Source organism: Mytilus trossulus, chromosome 11 (assembly GCF_036588685.1).
Source record: "Mytilus trossulus isolate FHL-02 chromosome 11, PNRI_Mtr1.1.1.hap1, whole genome shotgun sequence".
Taxonomy (NCBI): Eukaryota; Metazoa; Mollusca; class Bivalvia; order Mytilida; family Mytilidae; genus Mytilus; species Mytilus trossulus.
Window position 1 is genome coordinate 53,139,688 of NC_086383.1, and position 27,155 is coordinate 53,166,842.

At 32.4% G+C, this 27,155-nt stretch overlaps 1 protein-coding gene across 1 annotated transcript; it reads left to right on the top strand.

The window, feature by feature from the left end:
- LOC134690159 (GA-binding protein subunit beta-2-like) lies at positions 1–27,155 on the top strand. Its single transcript, XM_063550135.1, has 13 exons — positions 1–16; positions 604–626; positions 2,383–2,463; positions 8,959–9,057; positions 9,395–9,493; positions 9,838–9,936; positions 10,789–10,896; positions 17,008–17,079; positions 18,575–18,596; positions 23,082–23,300; positions 24,001–24,540; positions 25,098–25,204; positions 27,108–27,155. The coding sequence occupies exons 1-13, from the start codon at positions 1–3 to the stop codon at positions 27,153–27,155; spliced, it is 1,533 nt and encodes a 510-aa protein (XP_063406205.1).

Sequence of the window (27,155 nt, forward strand, 5' to 3'; positions counted from 1 at the left end):
ATGGCTGTTATTATAGGTAAGTGTAAATCATATGTGAACTATATAGGATCATTTAATTACTACTGAAATTGGTTTCTGAAATTAGTTTCAACTGTAAAATATTCAAACTCTTAAAGGGCAGATAATCAACAAAATACCCAAGACCAATACTTTATAGTTAACAAGACACACACATCAGAGAACATTATGACATCATTGCAAAATTATTTTCCTTCAAAAAAAGATTGGTATAACTTACGTGTAAACTTGGGGTAAAGGATAACAATACATGTGAGGTATCTGCTGGAGCTAAATCAGCTATAAACGTAATATAGAAAGCAGAACACAGTCATACTGTTAAACGTTCCTTCATCTAAATTGAGTGCTAAGGCTACATCCCACACTGACATCAAGCCTATATAAAATAGGTAAAACACATCATAATTCCCACAATATTGCCAACAGTATTAAGTCAATGAGCACTAAACAAAGGTGAGGCTCAGTATCACTCATTTCAGTATTTACCATTTCAGAGTTGTGGTTAGTGATAATTTTCAATTAGCAGAAACAATTCGCCTGGCAATTATTACTCAACAGATTTATATATTAATTTTTCTATTTTAGGAACTATGGAAGATTGGAATGAGGTAAGATGTTTTCTTCTTTAATGTCAAACAGTCGAGTGATTTTTTTTAGCCTGCAACATTTATGTCGTGAAAGCGACACAATGTGATCCTAGATTTCCTTGACGGTGTCAACATTAAGGTTAATTCTGTTGTTAAATTTTTTTTTAGACATCAATTTTTTTTGTCAAACCTTCATGGAATTTTAAGAAACTTGGACAGAAGCTTTTTTATGACACAATACTGTAACCATTATAACTCGTGCAATACAGCCAGTGTTCCAGCTAGGCCGTTTTCAGAGGGTACGGCGCCCGCCCTTTTCCGAGTGGCGCCCTGTGCCCTTTTTACAGTTTCCAGGGCGCCCTGCCTTTTTTGAAGATCGATTGCATATTAATTTGCGTTTTGATATGATACGCTTATTACGAAATTTTACCTAGGGAAAAGTTTATGACTTATTATCTTTGAAGAAATGTGCATACAACAACTTGGGCACAATTTGCGATGATTACCGTAGTTTCATGGAAGAAACGTAATGACAGAAAGTTGGAAAACCATTATAAACTCGTTGAAGGCATTGTTTTACTTGTTTTCTGTAAAATAAACAGAAAATTCAGACGTATTTGTCATTGACTGCCTTCATTTTTGATACGAAAATAACAAAATCGGCCGCCATATTGTGATCATATTTACATCATATTTACGTACTGTTTATAATCCTCCAAAGAAGGAGCACACCCGAATAAAGAAAGATAACTCAATCTGATTTTTTTCCTAGCATTGAGTAACCCATTTACATATTCTAAAATGTGTCTCCATACTTCTTGCTTAAGAATATATATGTTTAGGTATTTATTTTGAGTTATGGGAAAAGTTAAAGAGGGTCTTAGTAGCAGTGTTGGTAGGGTGCCTTGGTCATCTTTTTCTGTATTCTTTATTTTTGATACTATTTTTCACTGTTGCTTTATATCCTAAAATTGTGAATTTACTGAGTACAGCTGTTTTGTGCTGTATTGCCATCAAGCACAGCAGGGGTAGAAAGGTGAAACTGGTAAAATGTGGTAGACCATAGAAACAGTATGAAACAGATCTCCTTTCAAAACACACTGCATATAAAGTTCAACTGTGCCAAGCAATAATCAAAAACTTGTGTGACAAGCTGCTTGACCAGTTTTTCAGCCTTAAAAGTAGAAAGATAGAGTTCTATATGGGCTAAAGATGTTGTTCTTGTATAACCTGTGATTCAACGAATAAACACAAATGTTTGATTAACATCTTTTATTAAAATATGCCCTTTTGATATTATCATATCGCGCGTTAAATGCCCTTTTTCAGGATTGGCACCCTGCCCTTTTGAAAACCTAGCTGGAACACTGCCAGCATTATATTTGTTGACTTTTTTATTGAAAATATTGAAACACAATTTTCACTCAGATTAACTTTTTTATGTGAGAATGAAATGTTTTTAAAAAATAATTTTTCTTCTTCAAAACTTAGGAACAGTATACAATGTAATCATAAGCAGGGTTTCCCCTGGGTCTATTTTCTTTTTCACTACCTCTTTTGACAAAACTATATTTTTCGCCACTTTCAATTCCCCCCCTCCCCCCAACTATTATTTGTCACATTATTGTATACCAAAGACTACAATGTCTCCCTTGTATTAAGCAATCAAAATCAGTCATTCTAAAGTATAGTTATTTTCTGGCATTAGCTAGAAAAACATTTCAGTTACTACACTCTTTACATTCTGTTAAATATAAACTCTGTTTCTTACTTACAGAAACTCATTGAAGCTGCTAAAAATGGAAGAGTAGAAGAATTGAAGCTCTGCCTAGCAAATGGAGCAAACATTGATTTTAAAGTAGGTAAACTTGTAACATTGAATATCAAATAGGTAAACTTGTAACATTGAATATGAAATAGGTAAACTTGTAACATTGAATATCAAATAGGTAAACTTGTAACATTGAATATCAAGTAGGTAAATTTGTAACATAGTAGGTAAACTTATCATGACACAACAATGGTGTTCAACACAAAACATGATACATTATGACTTAACACTGATTTTCAACACAGAACATGAGACACATCATGACACAACACTGGTGTAAAACACAGAACATGTAAGATAACAGGACACTACAGTTATGTTCAACACAAAACGTGAGTCACATCATGACACAACAATGATGTTCAACACAATACATGAGCCACATCTTGACACAACACTGGTGTTCACCACAAAATATGACATCATGACACAACACTGATGTTCAACACAACAAGAGCCACATAAAATACAGAACATCGAAGATCAACATAGAACACGAGCTACATCATAACATAACTGTTGTTCATAACAATAAATGAGCCACATCATGACACAACATTGATGTTCAACACAGAACATGAGACACATCATGACACAACCATGGTGTTTAACACAATACATGAGGCATCATGACACAACACTGATGTTCAACACAGAACATGAAACACATCATGACACAACACTGATGTTCAACACAGAACACAATACACATGACACAACACTGATTTTCAACACAGAACACAAGACACATCATGAGACAACATGACAGGACACTGATGTTCAACACAGAACATGACACATATTAGGACACAACACTGATGTTCAACACAGAACATGACACATCATGACACAACACTGATGTTCAACACAGAACACGATACACATCATGGCAAAACACTGGTGTTCATCACAGAACATGAGACACATCATGACACAACACTGATGTTCAACACAGAACACGAGACACATCATGACACAACATTGATGTTCAACACAGAACATGAGACACATGACACAACACTCATGTTCAACACAGAACATGACACATATAAGGACACAACACTGATGTTCAACACAGAACATGACACATCATGACACAACACTGATGTTCATCACAAAACATGCGACACATCATGACACACCACTGATGTTCCACACAGAAAATGAGACAGATCATGACACACCACTGAAACATACATGTAATCAGAGTACTGCACTAAATGTGAAACATACCATTTTTATATGACTGCCAAAATTTAAAAAAAATTTGTCGTATATTGGTATGACGTTGGCGTCGTCGTCGTCGTCATCCGAATACATTTGGTTTTCGCACTATAACTTTAGTATAAGTAAAAAGAAATCTATGAAATTTAAATACAAGGTTTATGACCATCAAAGGATGGTTGGGATTCATTTAAGGAGTTTTGGTCCCAACCGTTTAGGTATTAGGGGCCACACAAGGTCCCAAATAAGCATTTTTCTTGTTTTTTGCACAATAACTTTAGTATAAGTAAATAGAAATCTATGAAATTTTATCACAGTTTATGATCACAAAAGGAAGGTTGGGATTGATTTTGGGAGTTTTGGTCCTAACAGTTCTGGAATGAGGGGCCAAAAGGGTCCAAAATTAAACTTTGTTAGATTTCATCAAAAAATGAATTATTGGGGTTCTTTGATATGCCAAATATAACCGTGTATATAGATTCTTAATTTTTGGTCCTGTTCTCAAATTGGTCTACATTAAGGTCCAAAGGGTCGAAAATTAAACTTAGTTTAATTTTAACAAACATTGAATTCTTGGGGTTCTTGATATGCTGAATCTAAACATGATTTTGATTATGGGCCCAGTTTTCAAGTTGGTCCAAATCAGGGTCCAAAAATTCAATATATGGGGTTCTTCAATATGCTGATTCTAACCCTAATGTATTTAGATTTTTAATATTTGGGCCTGGTTATCAAATTTGTCCACATTGAGGTCTTAAGGGTCTAAAATTGAAAATTATTTTATTTCACCAAAATTGAATTCTTGGGGTTCTATGATATGCTGAATTTAACCATTTTGAATATTGGACATAATATGAAAATGTCTAATTATAATTTTTATAACTTTTTAAGTTAAAGTTCTTAGACCACATTCATTCTGTGTCAGAAACCTATGTTGTGTCATCTATTTAATCACAATCCAAATTCAGAGCTGGTAAAGCTTAAATGTTGTGTCAATACTTGCCCCCACTGTTCAGGGTTCGACCTCCACGGTCGTATAAAGCTGCGCCCTGCGGAGCATCAAGTTTATGGCATAGAATGACAAATTAATACTAACATATGTTCTGCACCTGACAACTCAGAGTAAATAGACAACAAATATAACAACACACAATACATGGACTGGACCTTACTACTCAGAGTAAATAGACAAACAAATATAACAACCAAACACATGGTCTGAGACTAGCTACTCAGAGTAAATAGACAAATATAACAACACACAACCAAGGTCTGGACCTGACTACTCAGAGTAAATAGACAAACAAATATAACAACACACAACACATGGTCTGGACCTGACCTGACTACTCAGAGTAAATAAACAAACAAATATAACAACAAACAACACATGGTCTGGACCTGACTACTCAGAGTAAATAGACAAACAAATATAACAACACACAACACATGGTCTGGACCTGACTACTCAGAGTAAATAGACAAACAAATATAAATATAACAACCAAACACATGGTCTGACCCTGACTACTAAGAGTAAATAGACAAATAAAACAACACAACACATGGTCTGACCCTTATTACTCAGAGTAAATAGACAAATATAACAACACACAACACATGGTCTGGACCTTACTATAGATAGTAAATAGACAAACAAAATACAACAACTAACAACATATGGTCTGGACCTGACTACTCAGAGTAAATAGACAAACAAATATAACAAACAACACATGGTCTGGACCTGACTACTCAGAGTAAATAGACAACCAAATATAACAACACACAACACATGGTCTGGACCTGACCTGACTACTCAGAATAAATAGACAAACAAAAATAACAACAAACAACACATGGTCTGAACCTGACTACTCAGAGTAAATAGACAAACAAATATAACAACCAAACACATGGTCTGGACCTGACTACTCAGAGTAAATAGACAAACAAATATAACAACCAAACACATGGTCTGAGACTAGCTACTCAGAGTAAATAGACAAATATAACAACACACAACACATGGGCTGGACCTGACTACTGAGAGTAAATAAACAATTATAACAACACACAACCAAGGTCTGGACCTGGCTACTCAGAGTAATACACAAACAAATATAACAACACACGACACATGGTCTGGACCAGACCTGACTACTCAGAGTAAATAAACAAACAAATATAACAACCAAACACATGGTCTGACCCTGACTACTAAGAGTGAATAGACAAATATAACAACACACAACACATGGTCTGACCCTGACTACTCAGAGTAAATAGACAAATATAACAACACACAACACATGGTCTGGACCTGACTATAGATAGTAAATAGACAACCAAATATAACAACACACAACACATGGTCTGGACCTGACCTGACTACTCAGAGTAAATAGACGAACAAAAATAACAACAAACAACACATGGTCTGGACCTGAATACTAATAGTAAGTAGACAAACAAATATAACAAACAACACATGGTCTGGACCTGACTACTCAAGAGTAAATAGACAACCAAATATAACAACTAACAACACATTGTCTGGACCTGACTACTCAGAGTAAATAGACAAACAAATATAACAAACAACACATGGTCTGGACCTGACTACTCAAGAGTAAATAGACAACCAAATATAACAACAAACAATACATTGTCTGGACCTGACCTGACTACTGAGAGTAAATAGACAAATAAATATAACAACTAACAACACATGGCCTGGACCTGACCTGACTACTCAGAGTAAATAGACAAACAAATATAACACCAAACAACACATTGTCTGGACCTGACTACTCAGAGTAAATAGACAAACAAATATAACAACACACAACACATTGTCTGGACCTGACCTGACTACAAAGAGTAAATAGACAAACAAATATAACAACACACAACACATGGTCTGGACCTGACCTAACTACTCATAGTAAATAGAAAAACAGATATAACAACTAAAAACACATGGCCTGGACCTGACCTGACTACTCAGAGTAAATAGACAAACAAATATAACAACAAACAACACATTGTCTGGACCTGACCTGACTACTGAGAGTAAATAGATAAACAAATATAACAACACACAACACATTGTCTGGACCTGACCTGACTACTGAGAGTAAGTAGACAAACAAATATAACAACACACAACACATTGTCTGGACCTGACTACTCAGAGTAAATAGACAAACAAATATAACAACACACAACACATTGTCTGGACCTGACCTGACTACAAAGAGTAAATAGACAAACAAATATAACAACACACAACACATGGTCTGGACCTGACCTAACTACTCATAGTAAATAGACATACAAATATAACAACTAACAACACATGGCCTGGACCTGACCTGACTACTCAGAGTAAATAGACAAACAAATATAACAACAAACAACACATTGTCTGGACCTGACCTGACTACTGAGAGTAAATAGATAAACAAATATAACAACACACAACACATTGTCTGGACCTGACCTGACTACTGAGAGTAAGTAGACAAACAAATATAACAACACACAACACATGGTCTGGACCTGACCTAACTACTCAAGAGTAAATAGACATACAAATATAACAACTAACAACACATGGCCTGGACCTGACCTGACTACTGAGAGTAAATAAAAAAACAAATATAACAACACACAACACATAGTCTGGACCTGACCTGACTTCTCAGAATAAATAGACATACAAATATAACAACACACAACACATGGTCTGGACCTGACTACTGTGAGTATATAGACAAACACATATAACAACACACAATACATGGTCTGGACCTGACTACTCAGAGTAAATAGACAAACAAATATAACAACACACAACACATGGTCTGTACCTGACCTGACTTCTCAGAGTAAATAGACAAACAAATATAACAACACACAACACATGGTCTGGACCTGACTACTGTGAGTATATAGACAAACACATATAACAACACACAATACATGGTCTGGACCTGACTACTCAGAGTAAATAGACAAACAAATATAACAACACACAACACATGGTCTGTACCTGACCTGACTTCTCAGAGTAAATAGACAAACAAATATAACAACACACAACACATGTGCTGGACCTGACTACTGTGAGTATATAGACAAACAAATATAACAACACACAACACATGGTCTGGACCTGACTACTCAGAGTAAATAGACAAATATAACAACACACAACACATGGTCCAGGTCGTCTGATTTGGTACAGGCACAAAATTTGGAGAGATTAAACCATATTTGCTTTAGTACAATTCCCCCTTGGCCTATCTAGAGCATTGGTATTAAAAATAAAGCACACAATAATAAAACCTGCACTGTTCAAATACCATTGGTCTGTATGGAAACTGATACTTAGTCATTATACTGAGTCAACATTAAATCAAAATTTTGAATTTAATTAGACAGTTTTCATGGAAAAATATGGATGCAGGGTTTGATTTTAAAATATTTGTCTTTTTGTTTGAGTTATGGATGGTGAAGTTCTTATTTTGCTTCTTGGCAAGAAACAATTTTTTACACTAGGGTTTCACTTGATGTTGTGTTAACAACTTTGGTCAGATAGTGATATGTATAAAAATCTAATGTAGAAACATCTTGTAAAAAGGACAAATAGTCGTTAGATTCATATAAAATGTAATTCCATTTAACTCATATAATTGTTCTGAATCTGGAAATACTACTACATGTACTACTCTTTTTCACTTTTCTTCGATTTTTTTGCAAATTAATGATTATACTGAATCTGCACTAAATCCTGTTGTTAGTTAGACATGTTTAATGGACAACAAATACTTGCATGAATAATAATAATAATAATAATAATAATAATCTTTATTTAAAGGGTCTTGTTTTCATTATGTTATACTAAATCAGGAAATAAAACTTTTTTCATGCTTTTTTGAATGATTTATTTTATTAAAATTAATGATTAAATAGAATCTACACTAAATCCTTTTAACACACAAATTTATGTTGTTAATTGGACAGGTTTAATGGACAACAAATATTTGTAATAATCATATAAAGTGGGGTCTCATTTTACTCATAGTATTGTTCTGAATCAGAAAATAAAACTTTTTTTCATTTTTCTTTAAAAAATATTTTTTTTAAATTTATGATTATACTGAATCTACAATAAATCCTGTTGTTAATCAGACAGTTTTAATTGATGTAACTACTTATTTCTGTTTATATTTATTCCACAACATTGTCCAGTTTATCAGACAAGTTTTGATGTCAGTTGTATTATTCCAGGTTAATGGATGGACAGCATTAATGTTGTCTGCCATTATAGGACATGTGGAAGTGTGTCGACTTCTCCTGGAGAACAAATGTGACAAAGATATCACAGATGTATGTTATCTACTAAATCTGATCACATTACTTTTAATCAACTCAAAATCATGTTGTTAATTAGACAGGTTTAATGGACAACAAATATTTGTCAGAATCATATAAAGTGGGGTCTCATTTTACTCATAGTATTGTTCTGAATCAGAAAATACAACTTTTTTTCATTTTTCTTTAAAAAAGATTTTTTCTTAAAATTAATGATTATACTGAATCTACACTAAATCCTGTTGTTAATCAGACAGTTTTAATTAATATGACTGTTTATTTTTGTTTATATTTATTACACAACATTGTCCAGTTTATCAGACAAGTTTTGATGTTAGTTGTATTATTCCAGGAGGATGGATGGACAGCATTAATGTTGGCTGCCTGGAAAGGATATGTGGAAGTGTGTCGACTTCTCCTGGAGAACAGATGTAACAAAGATATCACATCAGTACGTTATCTACTAAATCTGATCACATTACTTTTAATCAACACAAAATCATGTTGTTAATTAGACAGGTTTAAAGGACAACTAATGTTTGTAATAATTATATAAAGTGGGGTCTCATTTTACTCATAGTATTGTTTTGAATCAGAAAATGCAACTTTTTTTCATTTTTCTTTAAAAAAATTTACTTTTATAAAATTAATGATTAAACTGAATCTACACTTAATCCTGTTGTTAATTATAATCAGACAGTTTTAATTAATGTGATTATTTATTTCTGTTTATATTTATAACACAACATTGACCAGTTTATCAGACAAGTTTTGATGTCAGTTGTATTATTCCAGGGTACTGGATGGACAGTATTAATGTTGGCTGCCAGTAGAGGACATGTGGAAGTGTGTCGACTTCTCCTGGAGAACAGATGTAATAAAGATATCACATCAGTATGTTATCTACTAAATCTGATCACATTACTTTTAATCAACACAAAATCATGTTGTTAATTAGACAGGTTTAATGAACAAATATTGTTAGTAATAATTATATAAAGTGGGGTCTCATTTTACTCATAGTATCGTTCTGAATCAGAAAATACAACTTTTTTTCATTTTTCTTTAAAAAAATTATTTTCTTAAAATTTATGATTCTACTACTGGATCTACACTAAATCCTGTTGTTAATTAGACAGTTTTAATGTATGTTATCTACTTAATCTGATCACATTACTGTTAACCAACATAAAGTTGTTAATGGACAACTATTGTTTGTAATAATTACATAAAGTGGGGTCTTATTTTTCTTGTCTCCTCGTACTTAATCAGGAAATGTAACTATTTTTCATATTTCTTTGAAAAAGTTTTTTTTTTTAAATTGATCATTATTCTGAACCATTTTAATCAGACAGATTTTATTATTATATCAACAAATACTCGCCAGAATTATATAAAGTGAGATCTCATTTATCTCTGTGCATTTCACTGAATCAATTGATATAAATATTTTATACATTTCTTGAAAAAAAATTGTTTTTGTTAACATGACATTTCTGATGGAAGTGCTAACATCCCACAAAAACACATGTTGTTTATGTACAATACAAATACAAGTGTGACTGGTCATTTTATTCAGTTTTGACCACTGATTCATGTGATATACATTTTGTTTTTATTTATTACACAACATTATCCAGTTTATCAGACAAGTTTTAATGTCAGTTGTAGGATATGTTGTATATTATTTATATTGATAACAAAGTATTGTACATAATAGTTACATGTTATTTGGCATTATTATAGATAGATGGAGAAACAGCTTTACATCTGGCTGCTAAGTGTGGACATCTACAGACCACAATATGTCTGGTAGAACAAGGAGGCATCAGTCCCTTGGTTAAAACACATGAGGTAATATTATATAGTAAATGCTCAGTATTCAACTAGTAAATAATGCATCACTAAAATGATGTTTAAGATATTTTTGGTCAAATGGATTTTTTTTCTCAAGGTTATAGTTAGTCATATGATCCTTTAAATTAAACTAAAAATATGGAGTGTTTTATAGACTTGTATGGCTTAGTTTTTAGTAAAAAAACTCATGAACATAGATGATCTTATAAAAAAATCCATTTTTTTTCTTCAAAATCTTCAAAAATGATTCTGTATAGACAATTTGCACACATTGGATTAGTTGTACTATAGGTAACTTTCGCATCATTCAAAAATATGTTGCCAAACTATATGAATATCTCAGTTTTAGTGAAAACAGCTATGGTCATTACGTTAAAGTAATTTGGTTAAAAACATGATAATTGATGCAACGGAGTAGGTCCAGTAAGACCCCTTTTTGGCCCCAAAATATAGCTGTTTTACAAAATTGTTAAAATGTAAACTTTTAGTTATTTATTGGACAGTAAAATGCTTCTGCTACATAAATATGGGCTGTTTTTGACTATACAATGCACATATATTGGGTACTAGCACCATTAAGTCATGCTAAATTACTGAAATCTTCACAATTCTAACATTTTAGTTAAATTGTAGACGGTTTTCGTGAAAAACGAAATTGGCCGCATTCGTGTTCATCCTTAATATTGAAATGTAAGTTGTATTTTATGATAATACATAACATATATAAAGGTTGAGGATGAACACGGATGCGGCCACTTTCATTTTTGACAAAAAAACATCTGAAAAGTGACATTTTTCAACATATTTGGTAGATTTTTCATATTTTAGCTTGAATCGGTGCGTTTTTTATGACTAAATCAGTTAAAATCTTTCACATAAACTAATTGATTCAAATAAAATAGACACTTAAGGGTTTAAAAAGTGGTCAAAATCTTTCGTCAGATGAACCTGAAATTTGAGGCCAAAATCGGCCCTTACCAGACCTACTCCTTAGAAACACTTAAAGCTGTTTTAAAGACCACAGCAAAAGTTCAAAAGTAGTGACTCTGCAGCTTTCGCTTATCTAACAGAAGATGATTATTTGTGTACACCAATTTGAAACATTCTTATTGCCTGGTAAACAAATTACATTATTTCTTGTCATCGGTACGGCAGATTTTTTTAAAGGACATTATCTCCCCCTTTGGCGCATTTTCTTCTCTGGAAGAATCTACTCTTTTCGGTCATATGGCAATAAGCTAAATAATTGGCATATTGCCATTTTGATATACCTAAGTAATTTCTAATACATATAATGAATCACTTTTGAATAATTATTAGATTATTTTAGGACAGTACAGAGCATGAACAAGGTTGTGGCAGTAGCCCAACATCATGTATCAGCAAAAACTGAAGTTAAGAAAATAACAATTTTTCCTACCAAGGAAATTTCTGAGCAATGCATATCATTTTAAATGCATTCCCCATTTCCATTCTCAATTTTAATGACTCTTTAAAAGAATAATATTTAATAAAAACATACAAGAAATTAAAGAAAAATGACTTACATAATGTAATATCACTCAGTAACCATCGAAACCAATATAATTACACAGAGTGAAGTCAATATAAAGTGGGATGAAAGACATAATGAGACAAGAGTAGAAGATATTTCAAAACATATAAAACCAGTTGTCATATTGGCAATTATTCCACATGTATATTGACATATCCATCTTAAATGTGGAATAAATAAATCATTCATAAACAAGTTCTGAAGCTAAAAAATCTGAAACCGTGCAAGTTGCACCAACGCATCAAAGAGTTGCTAACTTTCAATTTAATTTATATTGAAAAACCACAAATTTCATTTTTGTATGAAGTTTAATTTTACTTAACTTTGAATTGTTCTAAAAACTAAGGATTTCCTTATCCCAGGCATAGATAACCTTAGCCGTATTTGACACAGCTTTTTGGATCCTCAATGCTCTTCAACTTTGTACTTGTTTGGCTTTATAAATATTTTGATATGAGCGTCACTGATGAGTCTAATGTAGACGAAACGCGCATCTGGCGTACTAAATTATAATCCTGGTACCTTTGATAACTATTAAGTAGACCTCCAAATAGCTATTGTGGTTGTGCTGCTGGATTGCTGTCTCATTAGAGTTTATCCCAATGCTCATATTTGAAATGCATAATAAAGGAAAAATAGATTTATTTCAATTTCAAGTTAAATGTTTATTAAGGTGGTACCCAACACTTCCACTAAAATAAATTTGGCTCGTTTAATTTTCATAAAATTTTGTCAAAGTATTTACTTTGACACTCAAAAACATAAAAATTTAAAAAATTTTGAACCAACCGTTTTGTCAGAAAAATTACACTGGTTATATGGAACGGGGACCCAATTATTTGCCCCATTGGAACGCATTGAAAATCATAGTCAATACATAGGGTCCTGTTCAATAAAAAATTTTGATAGCCACCTTGGGACTTCTGGTTCATGTTAGGCATTCATTTTGAAGTGTCTAAGTACAATCTCGGTGCCTCATGACCGGCATTCCGTTGCAAAATTTTGTTTTTATTGACAACAGCTGGGTCAGTCTGTCTACTTCCGGGGAAGAATAAAGGCTAGAATTTAGGCAATTTACTCTATGTACTGACACCAGATTACATTTAAATCAATCAAAATTTTTACAGAAATTCAAACTAGAAAGCCTACCCTTTCAAATAAATCTACATTCAGTTACAGAACTAGTGAAATAATAACACTACACAATTTAAAACAAAAAATCAGGTCGCGACAATAACGCTTGTCCGATTGTCTGGTACCAGAGGGAAAAAAGGTCGAACAAGTAAAAGCTGTATCAAGCTTGTCCGTCGGGACAAGTTCAATTATTTTGCAAAAAATAAATTTTAATAATCCAACTTTGATGAACAAAGTAATTATAAACAAAAAACAAGAAAACAAATATTAATTTGACATGTGTCTGTATTCTGTTTATTCAAATGCAAAACCTTTTTTTCTTCTTTTTCTATTTGAAATCGATAATTTTTAACTGGTTCTTTGTCAGGTACATTTTAAAAGGTAAAAGGTATACTATTCTCGGAAACCAGTCTAACTTATCTGAATCAGTGATGCGCTTCGTAGATAAGGTAACTTTACAGGACAGTTCGTCACCTCGACAGGTTTAGCTCCAAGTTTAATAGACAGTTTGGCACCGTAGGAGACATATTTAGTAGACATGATTGATAGACAGTTTGGCAAAGCAGGAGACATTTCGGGACCAAAACAAATCAGTACCTTATTCTGTTCCTTATAATACATATCATACCAGTAATTTTTTCACAAAAATATTTTTCTTTATTTACCATAAAATTCACAAAATCATATTTGATCATAAGTAGAAAAAAACAATACTTGCAATATAGTGACATATACCGGTAGTTGTAAATTTCTGTGTCATTTTGGTCTCTTGCTGAGAGTTGTCTCATTGGCAATCAGACCTTATCTTCTTTCATTGATTGTATTTGAATACACTTTTTTCAACTTAAAAAAATATAGGATACAAATGTCAAATGAGTGTACAGGCCTATCAGATGGTGCTTCATGTGCAGAGTCTGATGAGACTAGCATTGATGAAAACTAGAACCTAAGTCCTGTGACATGACTAGATTCAGTTGTACTTGACTCATATTTTTAAAATGTATTTCAAAAGAAAAACATCAAATTCTGTTCTATTGTTTAAATTCGTTTTGTTCCTTTAATCAACTTAAGATGTAAAATGGTTATTTTTAGTAAAAAAAATTGGACAAGTAACAATTTCATTCGGACAAGTAAGTTTTGGTATGTACTTGTCCTACTGGACAAGTTGAAAAAAACTTTATTGTAGAGGCCTGAAGTTTTTAAGAACTACATTCGTGGATACCGGACTGGTTCCCCTAACTGGGATCCTATTCCATATAGCAATTTGACAAACACCAATTGTGATCATTGAGAAGCTAATATTCCTTTTACAACACAACGTAATTAAAACGTTAAGCTGACTTTACAGAGTAATCTCCCTGTAGTGTTAGGTACCACCTTAAAAAGATGACTCTCATTCTTTGTTCACTGTTGTTTCTTCCACTACTACATCTGAATAAAACACAAATACCAAAAATAAAATTGTTGAAATTACTGTGTGCCGTTCGGTTATTTCTATATTTAAATATCTAAAGCTTACTGGTAGTTTAAAATCAAGACAACAAATATTAAATGGATTAACAAAAAATGTTGAGTAGCTGTTAGCTGTTAGCTGTTTTCATAGATTTTATGTTTTTTTCAACTGTGACTCTTCCATAATTGCTATCTTGCAATTTGTCTAGTCTGTTTTGTAAAATCTGAAATATTGATCAGTTTTTTCCAGTCATATGAACTAGTGAATACTTTCAGCATAATTCAACAACATACATGAATACATCTACTTAGTAATTGTTAATGCCATTTAAAGTTATTTTTTTAAATATTACTATCAAATTGTTTTTAATTTTGATTATATGATCATGTTGTTTGGTTGCTGTCTCAACAATATATGACTTATTTCAATGGTTTCTCTATAACATAGTTGTTTCATGATATGTACGATTAACCACCTACCTGATACATTTTCCAACGTTGTCAAGATCCCAAAATAAGACATCCGCATATCTATCATATCAGTAGAGCCTAGTCAACTAGTCAAGGATAATTCTACTTCAAAAATAAATAAAATACTTAATTGAAATAATACATAGGTATCAAATGACCTTCAAAAATGTATATGAGGTTTTTTTATGTGCATGATTGTGTGTGTTCTCATTTACAGGTCTAAAAAAGGACAGGCAATAACCATATAAAAATGTTAAAAAAATGATCAATGATGGGTTAAATGATATTATAATAAATCAGTAATGAAGCAACTAAACAATAAAAATCTAAGAAGAAGGTGTCCATGTGTGTCCATGGTACATGGATGCCTCACTCACACTATTATGTTCTACACGTATGTTCAGTGGACCGTGAAATTGGGGTCAAACATCTTATTTGGCGTTAAAATTAGAAAGATCGTATCATAGGGAACATGTGAACTATATTTCAAATTGATTGGACTACAATTTCATCAAAAACTTTAAACTGAAAAGGGACAGATGGACAATCTTACAAACGGACAAACAGACCAGAAACATGATACCCCTCTACTACCGTAAGTGGGGCATATAAATTCTTGGGTTTTTTTGTTTGTCAAAAATATTGTAGGTGCAAAGCACAAACAAATTTATTTAGTTTTTGACACGATAAATCAGATTCTTTTTTTTTTATTTATAACACTCCCTTATTCATGTTATTGTAATGGAAATGAAAAAAAAAGGCAAAATCTGACATTGAGAATAGTTTTTTTATACCCCCGCTTTAAAAAAGGGGGGTATACTGTTTAACCTCTGTCTGTCCTTCCTTCAGAAAGTCAGTCCGTCAGTCCGTCAGTCAGTCCGTCCTTCCGTCCCATGAATATTTTTCGTCGCATTTTTCTCAGGAACTACAATACAAGGATTTCTGAAATTTGGTTTCAGGGTTTATCTAAGTCAGCTATACCATGTGATGCGTTTTCAGATTGATTTTTATGGATTTAAATGCTGTACATATATTTTTATTTCGTCATTTAAGTATAAACAAAGTGCGTTTATCTTAAGTTTTTACTTCTTGATTTTAAGCAGGAGACAACAGTTATATACATGATTGACAATTCTTAACATATGTACAACTGGCTAACGGAAGAGGTCTTTAATGATAAATGACATAACATTACAGGGATGGAGAGTTGTCTCATTGGCATTCATACCACATCTTCTTATATCATTTCACCTGTAATTTACCTGTAAAAAAATCGGCGCAAATGAAAAAAATAATCGGCGCAAATGCAAAACGCCGGAATGATGTTGCATTAGTTATGCGTTATAAACTAGACATTATAAGTTGAGCACATGTAAAATAACATTAAAGCACCACTCAACTATTATGGTCTTAGTTACTCATAATGAGATATGAGATATACAAGTCTTATTTGTAATTAACAGAGAAAAGCAATACAACATTTTTTTGTGTTTCAGGGTAAGACTCCGTATGATCTAGCGGCAGCAGAAAAAAAGGGACAGTATAAAAAAGTGATGGAATACTTACAGGTACACATGCTTTTAAATTACATATGCTTATATCAAGAATATAGCAGGTACACATCCAATTACAAAATGTAAAGTGATATAAAACCAAGTAAATCAAATGACACAAAACCAGGATACTCCAAGATAGTAGATTTCAAGCTTTAAACATTTTGTAAGGCTTGGAAAAATATCTTAAAATATAATGCAATCTATTTTTTATTACTAGTTTGATAAGACAACCAAGTTTGTTTGAGGCGCCACATTATAAGCTTTGTCCTCCTTCCACTAAGGTAATTTGCAATTTTTAATTCATTAATTTATTGATACATGATTTTTTTTAAAGTAAAAAAAATAAGTAGGCGTCTGCTATTTCTTTCAAGCGTGTACGATAAAGAACATGCACAGAAATATAAATATTGTGCCCATTGTAACAACTCTTGCGATATACCTATTAAATCTTTTTTTCTGTAACTTTCTTTCTGTACAATGCGTACAATTTGAAAGAGAAATTAATCAAGTTCGAGGCAATGTTCATCAATTCACCATTCATTTTTGACTTTTCTTACCTATTTCTTAATTAATCTGGAATGGTTGTAGAAAATGTACCACCGACTATTGATAGCTGTGCTCAAATATCATGATAATAACAAATAAATACACACAAATTCTACCTTTTCTCTCTCTGTTGATGATCCGTCACGGTACCGTACATTATATAATATTGAGTTCATGCATGTTTCCCGGGATAGTTAAAGTGGTTAAGTTCAGGGTAATCATACCACATTCACAGCCTACAGAAGGCAATGGTATTGATACTTTTATATTATACTTCTCCAGGTAGTGATATTATTATCCAAAGCCTTCACACTGCCTACGATTTCCATTTTTATCTTATTAGTATGGATATACATGGCTGATTTTCTTAGGTCCTCCAGCTTCTTTCAATTATGAAAAGAGGGACGAAAGATACCAGAGGGACAGTCAAACTCATAAATCGAAAATAAACCAAGGCTAAAAATGAAAAGGACAAACAGACAAACAATAATACACATGACACAACATAGAAAACTAAAGAATAAACAACACAAACCCCACCAAAACTAGGGGTGATCTCAGGTGTTTCGAAAGGGTAAGCAGATCCTGCTCCACATGTGGCACCTACCGTGTTGCTTATAAGATAACAAATCTTGTAAATAATCTAATTCAGTAGGTCACATTCATGAAAGGGAAGGGGATTGTATTGTAGTTACGACGTAAAGAACATATCAAATATAATTTGTGAAACGGTTATTCCATAACTATCAACCAACTCGTGATGGCGTGCGTAAAATTTACGAACAAACATGACATGCAAGAAATAGGTCAGCGAGATGCATTTGCCACCAAAAATGAATCAATCACAATCAATTTGTTTTCCATTACAGACTACGTTTGGTTGTTGATGTTTATTTTTCAAACTTTAACATTTCTACAAGTTTCCGAATATACACTCAATACATTTTACTGTTTATTTCAGACTGCAGTTCTAAGGACGAAAGGTATTTTATTTTTTTTCATTATTAGATGTGACACATTATGTATTAGGTGTTACTTATGCCTTTTAATTATGATTATTTCTTTTTTTAACTATTCTGTTCCTTTTGTTGTTTATATGTCTTTCAAAATTTTATGTCATTCTTATTGCGTTGATTGTTTTAATGTTTAACACCTTTTTTTAACTGCACTGATTGTTTTGTGTTAAGTGCTTAGAGTAATTTTAATTAGATAATGCGCTATATAAATATTGTAAATAATAATAATAATAATAATAACAAAATAACGTGTAAATGCAAGGTAGATCCCTATTCAATTTAATGTCACCATGTCAGAGGACATTGTCATATAGTTATTATAAAGAGACTGGAATATGTTTAGAAAAATTAGTCCAATTGGGTTATTGATTTTGTATTTATGTAAGCATTTCCATGTGTACAATTATTTCCACATTTTTGGTTTTGTAGATTGTATCTGTGTTTTTGCAATGGAAAATCGGTGCAAATAAACTCTTTTTATCCCCCCCCCTCAGATATTGGGCTGATTTTTTGGTATGTGAGTTAACCATGATGAGTTACAGATCAAGTTTAAGTTTCGTTCCGCTCCACTAATTTTTGCCGAAATTACAGGCTTTGGACTTTAAGAAATTGTTGAAAATCACAGTTATACGAACTTTTTTTCTAAACGCCCTCAGATATTGGGCTGATTTTTAGTATGTGAGTTAACTATGATAAGTTACAGATCGTTCCGCTCCACTAATTTTTGCTAAAATTACAGGCTTTGGACTTTGATAAACTATTGAAAATCACAGTTATAATACAGATTTTTTCTTTACTCCCCTCCAGATTTTGAGCTGATTTTTTATATGTGAGACTACCATCATGTTTGTGTCCACATGTGTTTATACTGAAATTGCAGATTTTTCAACATTTTGGGACTGGCAATGCATTCGTGTCGCTTTGACACATCCAGTTAAAAGTAACACCCCTTGGAAATACGGATTTTAAATAAATTACTATGTTAGCACGTGCACTCTCATGTGTGCAATTCTTATAATTTATGTATGAAATTCCTTTATATCAACAATGAATCGAAATCAGTTCCTATCATTTCGGGGATGAACGTTTACCCTTATTATCTACATGTGTCCCTATATCCCGAAATTCTTGTGTTTTCTAAAATAAAGTTGTCCTGGACAAAATAATAAGAACTTTTTACACAATATTTGTTACCAATAAACACAAACCAAATTCCAATTTTGGATCACCGTTTTCGAGTTGATATCTTTTTAGAAATTTAAAATTTGCTGAATCTGAATTTATGTCTCTAGGAAGATTTGTTGCAGTTGTTATACACCTGTCTAAGACGGGACATATAATGGTATACCGTTGTCCGTCCGTTTGTTGTCCACACTTCAGATAATTACTGAAAAACGCTTCCATCAGATTTTATGAAACTTTGTTGAATTGTTTATATCTATTGATGTCAACTCCCTTTCGATTTTTGTAAATTTTCAGATTTTTCGTTTCTATGTTATAAAGTTTTATCCTGGAAAAAGTGGGATTTTCTTTTTTTCAGACAATAACTCAACAACACTTCCATCAACTTTAATGAACTTTTGGTAAATTGTTTATACTATTGACGTATGCTCCCTTTCGATTTTTTTAAATTTTAGATTTTACGTTTCCGTGTTATGCATGAATTTTCATGCTTAAAAAGGGTGATTTTCCAGTTTTTGGACAATCATCCATAAACACTTTCACAAAATTTTATGAATTTTGATGAATTGTTTATACCTGTTGACTCAAACTACTTTTCAATTTATATAAATTTTAGATTTTCTGTTTTTCAGTTAAGAATTGTTATACTTAAAAAAGGGGGATTTTCCAAGTTTTTGGACAATAACTCAAAAACACTTTCACAAACTTTCATGAAACTTTGGTGAATTGTTTATGTCTATTGATGTAAGATCTCTTTCAATTTGTGTAAGTTTCAGATTTTACATTATTGGTGTTATGCAGTCTTATTCTTAAAAAACGAGGCTGTTTTCCAGTTTTTCGGATAATAAAGCAAAAATGCATTTGGCAGTTTATGATGAAACTATGGTGACTTGTTTATATTTATTGAACTTGTTGGTTTTTTAAAAACTATTTCTGATTTGATATTGTACAGTCCTTCTTGAACAAAATGTCGGAAACGGCCAAAGAAATTTATTCGTTGAAAAAAAATAATCTAAAGCATATATACAAGCCGGCAAAGGGCAACAGGCATATCATGCACGTATAGTGTATAGCGTAGCTCTTGGTTGTCTTGGATGGATAAATATGTACAACACGGTGGATAAGAATTATATATATAACGAGTGTTAAGAGGTTTGACAACTTGTCGGAAATAACTGTGGTTTGCGTCGATCCTGCGAGACATAGCGATCCTACATTCCTTCATCGGCGACGGCAGCGTCCACACATGTTCACTCTGTGATAAGAATTGTTGAAATGTAAATATTTTTCTTAAACTATCATGGATTTCTACCAAACTTGGACAAAAGTGTGTTTATGATAGATAATAAGACAGTGTCCATACATGTACTTAGATTTGGTTAAAAACATCTTGTTTATCCATATTTCACTTATAAATACACTTTATTTTTGCTAGTTAACATTACATTCACTCTATGATTGAAGTTAAAAAAAAACAATTATTTGAATTTCTAACGCACTAAGAAAACATAGACAACAACAAAAGTAGGCCTGACACCCGGTTCCGTGACACCCTTACAAATTGTTTTCATGAATGGTATTATATAACAGGTAAAACAAATATCTGATTAGTGAACATTCTGATTTGTTATTACCTGATTAAATTTCACAATAAACAAACATTCATGTTACATTGTGGACGTTAATGCTTCAGATAGTCCTCGACAGACCTAAAACTAGAGCCTTTGTTTGGAGATTTGTAATTCAAGTTGATGTCAACTTATTGAATTAAGAATGTTGGCTGGTCATGCTTTGGAATTATTGTCAGATTTTCGGAAATCTTCTAGTATTATCCATTTGAATGCATTTGTTGCCCATTGAACCCCATTTATTTTCTCATTTTTTAATAGTTTTTTACTACTTATGATAAAGCTATGCCACATCAAGAGAGAACATTTTCCCGCAAAAATGTCAATGGTTAATATCTCAAATAAAATCACATTGATCAATGTATTGTTTTTGCTTTTTTTTGTTCATCAATCAATACATACATGTACTAGTGTCATGAAAAGCTTTTTTATTTTGAAACTGAGAAGTGGACTTCCTTAAATATCATGTATAATGAAATGCTTTAATGTAATAGTTTGGTTGTACCTAAACAATTGACTGTATAACATTCATATAAATTACAATAAGATATGCCAAAGAATAAAACATACTTCATATGATGGCCATGTTACAATTCGAATTGTATAAATATTGACGTAGCCATTATTGAGAGCTAATTTATCATCCAAATATCTAAAGGTATTATAATATTTTTGTATCAGTTGTTGTTGCGATGGGTCTTTGCTGATTTAAATTATAAATTGTAACTCATAGCAGAACAAAAATAGGTACACAATAACTGGTGCACAGTTATTCCCCATCGGAATACATTAATAATTGCAGGGTTCTCACTAAGGCGAGTCCATGAGTCCTGGACTAATCAAAATCTGTCTGGACTCACCATTTTCAAAACTGATGAGTCCACATATGCATCAAGATTGAAATATTTTGTATAAACTGAACACAGTTAAACACAAATATCATCATTTTATAGCAAAAGTTTAAAAGTGATCTAAATGTAATGTCATTACATTGCTCTGTTAAGAAATGGAGACTTAAATATTGCAATAAAAATTTTCTTCTTGCTGTTGGACTCATCATGGCTAAAAATGACGAGTCCCTTGACTCGCCTTTAAAAATCCTTAGCGAGAACCCTAAATTGTCACTCATTATCTGCGAGTTTGTTTGCAGTAACAACTTGATGGTAAGTCTTTCTCTTAACCCATGACAGTGCATTCCAAGTCCTGATCGACTTGTCCAACTGCTGTTGGTTTTTGTCAAATCTGCTCAGCTTGTCCAAATTTTTAAAAGTAGTCAATGATATTAAGTATGCAATTGTATGAGTATTGGCTCATGTTATTTCGATGGGGGTTATCTTTTAATTAACTTTGATAGATTCGCATAGTTGACATTTTCAAATATTGGCATTTTTATTTCAACATTTGAAATTTACCACCTATATTTCAAAACATGTGAGGCATATCTTTTTTCATCGTCTTGATATGGTTTAGTCTTATGAATACTTTAGGCAATATATCAAATAGTAGAAGAAACAAAAACAGATATTCCTTATTACTGAAGAATATAATACCACATAGTCACTATTCCTAAAGAGTAACCACATATTTGTTAGACTTCAGCAATACGTCAATAATTAACCATTTAGGAAATTTCTATTAATAGATTCTATGTTGAACAAACTGCTTGGCAGCGGAAGCTACCAATCTTTTGACATGCGCTGCATGGTAACAGGCCAGTTCGCTGTTGGGAAATCAAGTCTAGTCAAGCTTTTAGTTGGGGATAATGTTCCAGAAGGGCGACATGCCACTGATGGCATTTCCCTCGTTGAAGGTCGTTGTGGACTTGATATAGAGACAAGAAATTGGATCATGATTGATCCAGGTAAGAATACACATTTACATACATATGGTTTTAACACTACATTTATTAATGATATACATAAAGTATTGTTTTGCAGGTAGATGTATACAAGTTCTATTTTGTAATGAAATGGTCGAAATCAAAATGTTTTGTCGTATAACATTCAATCCTTATCCCGAACGTTCTGTGTGTGCCTGTCCTAATTCTGCAATTCAGAGTTGGTGTTGGTTGCTTTCTGTTACATCTGTTTTTCATTAATTTTTTATCTAATAAGCTTGTTCGTTGCCTATGTGTCTGTGTGTCTGGTTTTAGATATCTGGTCAACATCTTTTTTTAAAATCTGGTCAACTTCACTTTACTGAGTAGTTGTCTCATATGCATTTATAATACATCAGTTTTGGAAAAGAAAAGAAATGATGAAAAAAAGGTTTTCTGCTAAAGTCAGTTTTTAAGTTACATTGAGGGACTATTTGACTATATAGTATAGATATATCAAAGTTTATCTAGTTTGTATGTATTGTAGATTATTTTATTTTGGTTAATATCAATGTTGGTGGGTAGGGATAATTGATTGAGTGGTTTTGCTAAAATCCTGTTTCAAGGCAATAGAACACTTGCAATGTGTTAAATGTTTAAATTTGTTGTGTGCAGGTTCCAGCGAAATCATTCTTACACAAATATCACGAATAATTTGCAACAGTTATTTTTTTTTTATATACAGGAACATATAATGCCTTGGATGTAGTATACAATAAGGTTTTAATGACCTCTGTTGAAAAAGATGAAAGACAACAAACACAAACATCAGGAAAACATAAATCGGGTGCAAAACTTGTTGAAATTCCAAATAAAGACGATATTCATTCTCAGAAGTCAGAAGCTAGCAAGTCAACAGCTTTCGTTGTGAACCTATCGGATGAAGCCTCTACACAGCCACAAGCAGCTCAATCTTTGTCACCACATATATCTTCTAGTGAGTCTTATAAACAGCAAACGAAAAAGAAAATGACCACTAAAATGACCAAAAAACAAATGAGAAAGAAAATGGAAAAGGTCCTCAAAACTGGGAAATATGAAATGAAAGTTGGTAGACTCATCTTCTGGGACTTTGGTGGACAGTATGTCTATTATACAACACACCAGACATTCATGACTTTCAGAGCGTTGTTTCTAGTAGTTTTTGATGGAAGTAAAGAATTGAATGAAGAAATACCTGATGTACTGTGTTTTCCAGGGCAGCACATGACACCAACCCCAGCAGGTAATTTATATCAATTACTATATATTGTAACACCTATATAATACTGAACATACTTCATTCAACAAAGAACATAGCATGCATATAACAATTAAAAACCAATCGTCCAGAGAACCATCCTCATCTTGATCAAACGTCTAACTTATTTGTACGTCGTCTCAAACTTTGAAAGTCATCATTCACATTGACCTAAAAAATACCAAATAGAAATGCCGTTATATTGTCACAGGAAGCTTGATAAGCCAATCGAATTAACGCAGATTTTTTATTCACGTTTTTGTTTCACACTCCGTACAGTGTGATACGAAAAATGTATATTCTAGCAAGAAATTTATAACAGGCCACAACCATGAGAAAATATTACACTAAACAGTTTTAACAATCATACATCTTTACAGTAAAATACTTCAATAATTATCGAGAAATTCAGGGAAAGTAATTTTTGTTCTCGACAAGAAGAATTTAATTTTACTTGCCAAGGGTAAAGTTTTTAAAACGAATATTTTCATACACCTGTTAATTAAAACACACATGTTATATTAGTTTTATTCTTCTTTCAGTCTTTTTATTGCACTGGGTGAACTCAATCCTGACCTATTGTAAGGTGGTGTATGCTGGTATTCCTAAGATATTGTTTGTTGCTACCCATAAGGACAAGGTACCAGTGGTAAGTAGTAAAGTTAGATTAGGTCTTATTTAAAGACATCCCTATGATCTTGTTTGATGTTACCCATAGTAATAAGCCACCAGTGGTAAGTGAAAAAGATGTCAAAAGATCTTTTATATAGGAAATACTTTTTTTTGGTCTACCATAAGGACAAGGTAACAGTAGTAAGTGAAAGAGATATAAATAGGTCTTTTATACAGGCATTCCTTTGATCTTGTTTATTGTTATCTATAAGGACAAGATACCAAGACAAGACCTTATTTTGGTGATCTAGATGACACCGAAATTACCCATAATTCAATTAAATTTCAAAGAAAGCGTGCGACTACAAAATTATTTATTTGTTTTAAAATACGAATTTTGATCACAATATTGCAAATTAATATATAAAATTAAGGCTTCCGTGATCATGGTCATATAAACAATACAGATCAAATACATATACATGTATTTGTAAATAAAGTATGCATAAAACTTTGCTTGTAATATAATTTAAGCTGTGATCTGCCTTTCTGTAGAGGCAGTGTCTGTGCGTACAGGCGTAGCCGAATTGGCCTCCGTTAATAAACAACGATATAGGATTCACTGCTTTTATTATTAAGTTCTGATCGGTTTTATTAATGTAGCGTAAATTTAAAAAAAACTTGGTTTTCAGATAAAATCGACAAATAATGCAAAAAAAACGAATAGTACTTAGATCATATAAAATATAATATAATCATGATAATTGAAAGCGATATTGGTGTACAGTAAACAGGTCAGGGCGAACTCTGAAAATCAAGTATACTCGGTTTTGCGAGTTCAGGATCCCGTAATGCAATAAATAGTCATGCTTATGGCCAGCGTAATTATTTTTCCTCCCTTAAAATGTCAAGATTGAAAACGATTTTTTCCCTTTTGAGTACTATATGATGTATTATTTTTTTATAGATAAAGATAAACTGTAAACAGCAATAATTTACAGCAAAGTAAGACCTAAAATTAAGTCAAACATGACCAAAATAGTCAATTGACCCCCTAAGGAGTTGTTCTCCTTTATAGTAAATTTTTAACAAGTTCATAAAATTTGTAAATTTTTACTAACATTTTACACATGTATGTTGTTTTTCCTTCAAAACTGTATTTTTGTGAATTTATTCAGCAACACATTAAACTATTCATTTTTTAATACCATACAAGATTTTGTTTTTAAACAGAATGTCATTCCCCTCTTACTTTCAAACCAAACATGACATGAATGTTCCTTATGAGGTGCTGACCAAGTGTTGTTACTTTGTAGCCGATCCATCATCCAAGATGGCCGCCAGCGGGGGACTTAGTTTAACATAGGACCCTATGGGAAATGCATACAAATGACTTCTTTTAGCATGTTTAGAGAACCACTGAATGGAATGAAACCAAACATGGCATGAATGTTCCTTATGAGGTGCTGACAAAGTGTTGTTACTTTGTAGCCGATCCATTATCCAAGATGGCCACCAGCGGGGGACTTAGTTTAACATAGGACCCTATGGGAAATGCATACAAAAGTCTTCTTCTAGAGAACCACTGAATTGAATGAAATCAAACATAGCATGAATGTCCCTTTCCTTATGAGGTGCTGGACAAGTGTTGTTACTTTTAGCCAAATTTTATATTTTTTATATGATTTCAAAAACCCAAGTAGAATCAGGTGAGCGATACAGGCTCTTGAGAGCCTCTAGTTTTTATTCTCCCGGTCCAAGAAAATTGAATTGACATTTTCTAATATTAGTAATCATTAATAAATTGCTATTTTATTTTCATTAGAATTACTTTGTAACATAATCTTGGACTTATACATTTCTTCAAAAGCCCAAGCATACCGTGATTAATATATGTGTTTAATATTCTTGTTTCAATTACCATTTACTTATATGAATAGGTCACCTTTTTTAAAGAATATGAAGGTGTTTTACAGATATTAGAATAA